The sequence below is a fragment of the Oryzias melastigma genome, linkage group LG10 (assembly GCF_002922805.2).
Source record: "Oryzias melastigma strain HK-1 linkage group LG10, ASM292280v2, whole genome shotgun sequence".
Taxonomy (NCBI): domain Eukaryota; kingdom Metazoa; phylum Chordata; class Actinopteri; order Beloniformes; family Adrianichthyidae; genus Oryzias; species Oryzias melastigma.
This window is the reverse complement of record NC_050521.1, coordinates 3,421,779-3,430,751: the sequence shown is the minus strand read 5'-3', so window position 1 is coordinate 3,430,751 and position 8,973 is coordinate 3,421,779. Positions and strand designations below refer to the sequence as shown.

General features: G+C 42.6%; 1 protein-coding gene across 2 annotated transcripts in view; it reads right to left on the bottom strand.

Moving 5' to 3' along the window:
• Nucleotides 1-1,450: 1,450 nt before the first annotated feature.
• rxfp1 (relaxin family peptide receptor 1) overlaps nucleotides 1,451-8,973 on the bottom strand; it is a 159,923-nt gene continuing 152,400 nt past the window's right edge. Inside the window, exons 16-18 of one of the 2 annotated variants that reach the window (XM_024262584.2) lie at nucleotides 6,858-7,268; nucleotides 6,354-6,572; nucleotides 1,451-2,705 (exon numbers count right to left, since the gene is read on the bottom strand). In XM_024262584.2, coding sequence (XP_024118352.1) covers nucleotides 2,296-2,705; nucleotides 6,354-6,572; nucleotides 6,858-7,268 — 1,040 coding nt within the window. In that variant the 3' untranslated portion in view covers nucleotides 1,451-2,295. The remainder of the gene's footprint in view (nucleotides 2,706-6,353; nucleotides 6,573-6,857; nucleotides 7,269-8,973) is intronic. The other variant, XM_036213852.1, reaches the window with a different exon arrangement.

Here is an 8,973-nt window from a genome sequence, read left to right as displayed (position 1 = left end):
CTCCAGAACATATAAGATACCCACTCAGCATCATCCATGATGTAACAACGAATGAGTTCCAGGACAACTTCGGCGGTTGCTCCGCGGCAGGAGCGTCAAGGTGTTTAGGAGTGAATTTGACAGGTGTCAAAAGAGAGGCGGCAAATGTGAATTTGACGCGCCTGTCGCGTTCGGTGTGAAAGCACCATTAGAATTGAAGAACCTCATTGACAAGAGCAGGAAGTCAGCTGAAGGATGGTTCACAGAAAACAAAGTGCTGCTTCTTACACCTGTCAAAGCTGTGAATGCAGCTCCAGGAATGACACTGCTCAATGTATAGACAAGCAAATGACTGTCCACATGGAGAGGAGTTCAGTCACTCCTAGCTTATGAGAGAAAAGAGGAGCTCCAACATAGAAAAAGCCACATAGACACACTTTGGACATGACGTCATGAGTCTGAAGGTGTGTTCAGACTGGAAAAGTCTGCGGGTCCGGATTGAATTTGTACCTTATTCGAACCAAAGCTTGTAAACATGAGGGTGTGACTCGGAATGACCAGGAGTTATGACGGCGGGGTAAAGGAAAGCAGAGGAAGAACAATGGAAATCTTATGATTGTATTCCTTGTCTGGAAAGTTCACTTATTCAGACTTTTTGAACATCTGAATCAACATCAGGTTCAGCACTTTTTACTGCTACTTTGGTCCAGCTGAGGCATGCTGCAAGACGGTTACTGGCAAGATGATGGATAGAAGGTGCGCTGATTAATGTTTCAGACAGATAGATTGTTGAGAAAACAGAGTGAAAACCAATGTCGGTCACATCAAAAGTTGTTTCAATGAGCCTGAATTCATTCAACCACATTTCAATGAGTTGCTGGGTCTCATTGTTGCGTTACATTTGTCCACGGCTCTTCAGTTACTTCATTCCTACTTTGCTTACATAACAAGACGACTGACTTTGGTGGTGGCTTTGGTCCAGTGGTTCTGCTCTGAGCATGGAGTCTATTCAGAATCTAAGAGTGAACCAGAGCTCTGTCCGACTGGAAACAAACCGAAACCACCTCAAAAGATGGGCCCAAGAGTGGTCCCCAGTCCTGGACAGGGTCTGCTTGGCTGGATTCACATTTGTTTCACATTATTGGGTGAAGCAAGTTCTGCTTCACTTTAAGCGAGCCAAATGTGTCCATTCTGAATACACCACAAGGTTTGGAATCCAAACTAGAGAAAACAAACATGTTAAAAAGCATCTTGGATTCATGTTTAGACTGATAATGTTCCAGCTGTGCACACATAGACGGCTTTTCAATTTTGGATAATTTAGCAACAGGCAGAGAAAAAAAAGACTAAACCTAATCCCCTGCATAATGACAAAAATCCAAAGGAATGTATTTTTATTTTCTGCCAGAGTTGTTGTAAATAGGGTGAATAAGTGGGTGCAGAGGGAGCTGGAAACATGCACAGAAACAAACATGTTTGAGCTTTAATACTCACAAACCAGGGCCAGAACCACGTCAATAAACCAGGAGACGCATCTGTCTTTCAGACATTAATTTGCTTTTTTTTAAAGGAATAATTTTCATAATTTATCACCACTAGAACATGTTCCCACTGTGGGTTAACAAATTAGAAAATGTGCAATAATTTACCAGGGAAAATATATTTGAACACAGATACCTGAAAGGAGAAAGATGAAACACCTGCTGCTCCTTCACTTTAGCTCTAACTGAACCCAAAAATCTTTAAAAGAAAAATCAAACTGCTGCATCACTGCTGGGACTCTGAGATACACAAACTCTGGTTTAATGGCCAATCGATCAGAACAAGCTCCATCTTTGCACAGAAGCAACTTTCATTGTAAAAGTGCTGCTTCTCTTCAATAGCCCTCCACCTCTGAGCCATTTCTGCCTGGGATCAATCACTGCAGCCACATTTAGACCCACGCTAATATAATAGCAGCCCTGATGCTAACTCCTACACCCTCGCAGGCTCTCTTGGCTGTTACTGTGCCTCCATAAGACACAGGAGTGGATCTAAAACACTACTGGTGCCACACAGATGCACCCAGACACTTGACCTTCATCATTTTCTTCTCCTGCTAAAAACACTGCCTTGTAACTTCCCCATTGGCTGTTTATGCTGCTACATGGGTCACACGTGTGCATAAAACATTGTAAAAAGTTTCATCATAAAGAAAAAAATTAATAAAAAAAATTGTGAGCAAACAATTATTCTACCATGAATTCAAACCTTGAAGGTGAAAGAACATAAAAACAGTAAGTCTTGCATACAGACAATACAGGACTGGCCAAACCCTTAGAGCAGTTCGTTGGTTTGTGCGATTGTGTGTGTGTGTGTTTGCTGCACAGTTTGTTTCTCTGTGCACACTGGCAGCACAATCAGCTGCTTTTGCTGCTGCTGCTGCTGCATGATGAAGTCATTGTACCCATCGTTGGCGTCCTCCACTGGGGTAAGCTTGGCTGCTGTGTTTGCCGTTTCGGGAGGGGCCCCTCCCATGCTGTTTTCTTGCATGGGCCACATTTCCTGCCAAGTGAGCGACGGATGATGAGGAGGGTGACCACTGAACAGCGGCCTCTTCTGCCTGTAGTTAGCCCACACCTGCAGAATGGTCTCTTTGAAAGGCCGCGTGGTGAGGGTGTAGAGGATGGGGTTCAGGGCACTGTTGATGGGGAGAATGAATATCACGACCCATGAGCTGATGGTTCCTGTGGACCAAGAGAGTCGGAAAAAAGAGGAACAGTCAGCAAGATTAAGCTTTTAAAATGCGAATGCTTTTTCAATGCAATAATCAATATTTGTGATAAATATTTGGAATGTCTCGATCTGATCCTGTGATCAGAAAATGGGCCAGATTGTATAGTTTCAGACTCAATTGGAATCAGATGTTGTACTCCAATCAGGGATGGAATATTTATTGTATCAATATTTTGATTAACGCTGTATATTTTAAGCTTATTACTACAAATAAATACAGTGGAAGTCTGCATATCATGAACGGATGAAACCTTTTTACTGCTGTAAAGCGCAGTAGAATACAACACTAGTTTGAGTTGGAGTCACACAAAAAACATAGACAAAGTTAGCATGATATTCCCAGATTCCAGGCTCAAAAACTATTTTAATGAACATTATAAACTGACAGAGAGTGTATCCTTTGCTGTTTTTTAATGCAAACAATGACCTATAAATGCATTTCAAAGAAAGAAGATCAGCTTTTTGTTTCTTTTAATGAGAACGGCGCTCCCCTGCTGCCAAAAGAGCAGAGCTGTGAGACTGCTGCTAAGGGACCTTAAATAACTTTCAATATTTTAATCTCCATAAGAATATAATCTGTCAAAATTATACAAGCTAGAAATAAAGAAAATTTTAGAAGAAAAAAACACTCAAATTTCTTTTGTTGTACATCACTTCATACAATTTTAATTAAAAAAAACAAAATAAACTTATAAATATCCCAAAAGATTTTTCACTCCATTAAATATATACTTTCAAAATTATTTTCTTGCAACACCAGAGTTCAGCAATAAAACTGATGCAATGTATGATGGGATTTGTAGTTACTTTTGTAGTGATGATCTCAGACAGATTGGGCCTGCTGTCAGATCTGGCAGTGCAAGGAATTGTGGGATATCATTCCCTTTGGCTTTCTGGGCGGATTGGGGTTTAGGTATGGGTTTTGTCAAAATGTTTTACTGTCTGGTCGCTTTACTCTGTTATGCCCTTAGTCGTTTTATCCTGTCGTGTTACGCCGGGGTCACACTGGACGCGGAAGCGCCGCAAAGCGCCGCGGAACAGAGTCCGCTTCCATTCGGCGCCCATGTTAACCTATGGCGTCGTTCAGATCAGGCGCGGAGTGGCGCAGAGGGTCCGCGCGGTGCAGCGGAACGTTTTTGCATCCGGTCTATTTTTTCCGCGAGCCGCGAGCGCCCCGCGTCAATACTGGCAGGAAGTTGCATCAAAATACATGAGAAAATCCGGTTTATTTTCAAAATAGAACCAATGTTTCACAATAAAACACAGCGATTAACTAATGTGATCAGTGTTTTAACACACAATAAATATATCCATCCATCTTCCTGTCCGCTTTGTCCCTTTCGGGGTCGCGGGGGTGCCGGAGCCTAACCCGGCTGCTGATGGGCGAAGGCGGGGTTCACCCTGGACAGGTCGCTAGTCTGTCGCAGGGCCTCAGTCACAAACCCATTCACTCTCACATTCACACCTAGGGGCAATTTAGAGTCACCAATCAACCTATGAAGCATGTTTTTGGATGGTGGGAGGAAGCCGGAGTCCCCGGTGAAAACCCACGCATGCACGGGGAGAACATGCAAACTCCACACAGAAAGGTCCCAGCCGGGATTCGAACCGGGGCCTTCTCGCTGTGAGGCAAGAGCGCTAACCACTGCGCCGCTCACAATACATATACATAATATATAATTATTTTATAAATAAAATAAACACACAATCGCCATACGCACACATGTTCACGCGAGCACAGACACACAAAACAGACAGACACACACACAGACAGATCAATGCAGTGGGGGCACCTGGAGCGGGGCATGGGGCTGCGTTGGAGCAAGAGAGGCAGAGGAGCGGTTCTTCTTGGATTTTTAGTTTATTAATTTACCGACGGAAACACGTGGGAGTGCGTGCATGCACACAGACACACAACAAAACAGACAGACACCCACATGTGCGCACAAACAGATCAATGAAGTGGGCCGGGCAGAGACCATCCCCTTTTAGCAGAAACACAGGGTGATGTCTTGGTTATTGACTTATTACCCATGATGGCAAAAAAAGCAATAGCTCTAGCAGAAGCGCCTGTTGACCGTCGCGGAAAAATTTGCGTCTGGTGTGACCTGGAGAGCGCACTCCGCTCCCGCTTCTGCGTCCAGTGTGATCCCGGCGTTAGACGTCATTCTAACTGATCTCTCAGCCTCCATAATGGTAGTGTTGCTTCAATATGTTAGCAAGATAACATCGGGCTTTCTCTCTGGCTCACTTTCTCTGGTAGTGACATTTTCTTGACACCTCAAAGAAAATCTCAGGCGTTGTAGTATTTTTCTGTAAATCTCAATAAAATGCTGCAGAGCTGAGATTCAACCACACGATAACCCCTGAGCTCATAAGGTCGATGCAAAGAAATGTTGGGTCAACAGCAGAATGAGTGGATTGGGGACATGGGGTGACAGAGTAATTCACCTCTTCCTACTTTATCTTTGAAAACTGCTTTCAACAAGTGTCAGTATGTTCACAGTTTACACTCTTTGAGTCAGCAGTGCTTTCATGACTGAATCTGTGGAAAAAGATGGAACGGCTGTGAATGACCAGCTACGTCCCGTGTGGATCCGTCCTACACAGACTCTGTCCAGGCCCTGTTTGCTGCAGCCCGTTTAATGTCAGAGAAAACTCTGACATTTTATTAGCTTTGTCTTTTCTTTCGAGGCTGAATCTCAGCAAGCGTTGCCTTGCTGTTGGCCACACTGACAGTGAGCAGGGGCTCTTATCAGTCCCTTCCAGTGACAGCCGCTGTGGAAAAGCCTGCAAACACGCTGTTTGGTTTTGGTCTCTTAAACATCAAACTTCAATAATGAGGACTTAAATCCTGAAGGGGGTGGTTTTATGGCAAACATCAGGAACCCAAACATCTTTGTTGGTTTTAATCTCAGATTATCTTAATCCAGAGCTGCTGATAAAAAGAACAGATAAAAAAACTACATTTGTATACACCTTTCATGATGAAAATCGTCATTAAAGCTCAAGATAGTGTGACAGAGACAGCTTGTCACCAGGTCAGACTGTGAACAGGCTGGATGTACAAGTGTCACTGTCATTTCATCTAATTCGTCTTCAGTTGTAGTCACTCATGTGTTTCTGTGGAGCTCATTCTTCTGCGCTGCAGTCTAACACATTTTGTCACGCAGTCTCATCCTCTTAACTCCAAAGCTCTGCCAAAATTAGATCAGGAAAACATTGCATAGATTAGGCTAGAAAGGAAACAATGAAGATTCCCTGGTGGCTCATTTGTCAGCACAGGCTTGAATCTGCTGAAAATATTTCATTAGAAGCTTGTGCGACTGACTGATGTGCACTCATACTCTACCACCTGGTCAATGTAACAAAGATAAGAACAAGGATTCTTATGTAGATTTTTTGTAGCTGTTGAGTCTATTCTTGGAGCTTATGTATGAAGATATTCCTGGATGGTAACTGCATGTTTTCATAACATCTGCTTGCGACAGAGGTCTTTAACACTATCCTTTAGAGCTCATTAGGGGAGCAAGCTTAGATCTATGAATATGCAGTTCTCAGATGAGTTCTGCTTTAACAGGTGTGGCTTCTTGTTATACCGGGAATCTCCACCTGCAGCAGTGACAGGATCTTGAGGACAAAGATGGGGATCCAGCAGAGCGAATCGGTGATGACGATGGAGAAGAACCTCTTGGCGATGGTGACCTCTTTTTTAATGTGGTTGGCGAACTTGGTGGTCTGAGTTCCAGTTCTCTGGATGTTATAAAACATGCTTGCATAAGAGAACACGATGATGAGGAACGCCACCAGGTTCAGACCTGAGAAGATAACACATATAACTTGTGTTTAGCTTTCATGACAACACATGTAACCAGTGTTTGCAACAATCCAGAACTTCAACTTTACAGAAGATTAGAGTCAAAAAGCAAATATAAACAACTAAAATACTGGTTTAGGGGCACAGATTTTTCCAAAACCAGGACAGTTGACAGAATGATGTGTTACATGTGTTGCAGAAACATGAATGCTCCTGTTCTGTGCTCTACACTAATCTGGAATATGACTACAAAGCTGGGTGCAGCTGAAGGTGGTCAAATCCTCACCGAGAAAAATGACGATGGAGTAAACGTGAGCCCAGGGCGTCTCCGGCTGCTCGGAGTGCAGAGGGAAACAAACTCCGTTTGTCCCGTAGAAGTTACGGAACAAGCCCTTACATGCCAGCGGCAGGAAGGCTACTATTAAACCGAACACCCAAATGCTGGTCAGGATGGTGACAGTTCGTCGCCGACCAGGGGTCAAGTACTGGAAGGGGTAGACGATGCAGATGTACTTCTCCAGGGTGAGGTAAGTTAGGAGCAGCACAGACACTTCGGTGGACAGCATGGCCAAAGAGCCGATGATCTGGCACTGGGTGCTGTCCATCCAGGACTGGGCATGCCTGTTGTACTCGCCTCGAAACTTCAGGTCATACGAACCGATCATGAAGAGGTAGACGCCCATGAGTCCATCTGCGCCTGAAAGAAAAAAAGAGAGAAAAGAGCCTGAGAAGTGGTGCTTTGTTTCAGAAACATGATCAATATCTAAGAAACAGAACAGCATCCTTTTACAAAGCAGCTTTTTTGTCTTCAGATCAACCTCAGAGGTAGAGAAGGGACATATCTGTCAGCTCTCCTGTAGATGTTTGTTTGAGCGCTGGGTGTTCATCCTCCAGTGTGAGGGATGCATAAACGGATTGAGCTAAATTGTGTTCAGGAGATTTGTGGCTCTGTGTGGGATAAGCAGGTGTATTTTCCTTGGCTTGTGCACCTCTCCCTGCAGAATCATTCAAATGACTCGGTCAGATCTGAATGAGTCACCATACTGGTTTATTTCTACCTGCAGGTTTACACTACATGTGCATTATCAAGGATGAGCTTTAACATTGTTCAGCAGCTCTTTGAAAAACACAAGACAAAGTTATTATTCTGTTATTACAGAGTCAAACAAACACTTCAAATCCAAAGGACAAATCAGACAATGAAAAGAAAACACAGTCATTAAAAACTGAAAGAAAAAGAACTTTTCTACAATGCACAGCTCACTAATGAGAAAAGGAAAACCAGCTATTAAAATAGTAAAAAGCTTTCTAATCAGTTCTACTCAGTTTGCATGCTGATATTTTCACAGTCATTTGGTTTGGTTTGTACACACAGTCATCTCAGATCCCAATAGACAATTGCCAAAATGTATCAGCCTTGAGAGAAAATAAATACGCTCTGAGAGGAACAAACGTGAACATCAAACCAGATTTTAGAACCAACATTAAACTCCACTGCATCTCCACAAGGGGGTACAATTATAGAATAATTGTAGGAAAGAACATCATTTTTTTAAAGTGGCTGGGGGGCTCAGTGGGCTAGGTGAAGGACTGACACACAGGAGCCCTGGGTTCTATTCCCAGGGTTGTCCACTTTTTCTCTTTCAGAAGAAAAATGACACACAGACATGTTAAAAACTAAAAAAACAGGATTTTCATTGGAGGGGACTTTAAACTTGATTTCATATTAGGGGAGCTCTCAGAGGAATAACTGGACTTCGCAGGTTAAGACCCAACATAAACTGGTCCTGTCTTTTGGCTACATTGTAAAACTTGATTCAGTAATTTTAAACTGATTTACTGGCTGCATTAAAATACCTCACTATGTGTTTTAACAAAGGTGCATTTGCTAGGAAGATAAATGTACTGTACCTTTGTTATTTTACAGTGTCCTGCTGTGTTCACGGTGATGGTGCATTACTGCTGGCATACACTGTTAAAGTCTTCGCCATAATTGTACTGTTATTTACTGGCAGCATTTTCACCGGTAATGAACTGTGACTTTTTTACAGTTCATTATTGTATTTTATAATTACAGTGAAAACAGTTTAACTCTGTACGGCTATAAGGAGTTCTTTGGCTACAAATGGAAAACTGCAAGGAATATTAAAGTAAAAATTTCACTGTATATTAATAGTATGCATTGTGTTGTATCCTGGATGAAGAAATGCTAATAAACAATATTGTGACAGTAACAAAGTGACTGTTTATTATGGCAAAAAAAACTTGAAAATGTAAAAAATGACTGTTTACTTACTTTGTAATGTTTTTTAAATGGATGCAAATCCTTTAAAGCCTCTCGATATCCTTATCTAAAATAAGGAGAACTTTCACCAGCAGTCTGAGCTAAGAAGACTGAAAGG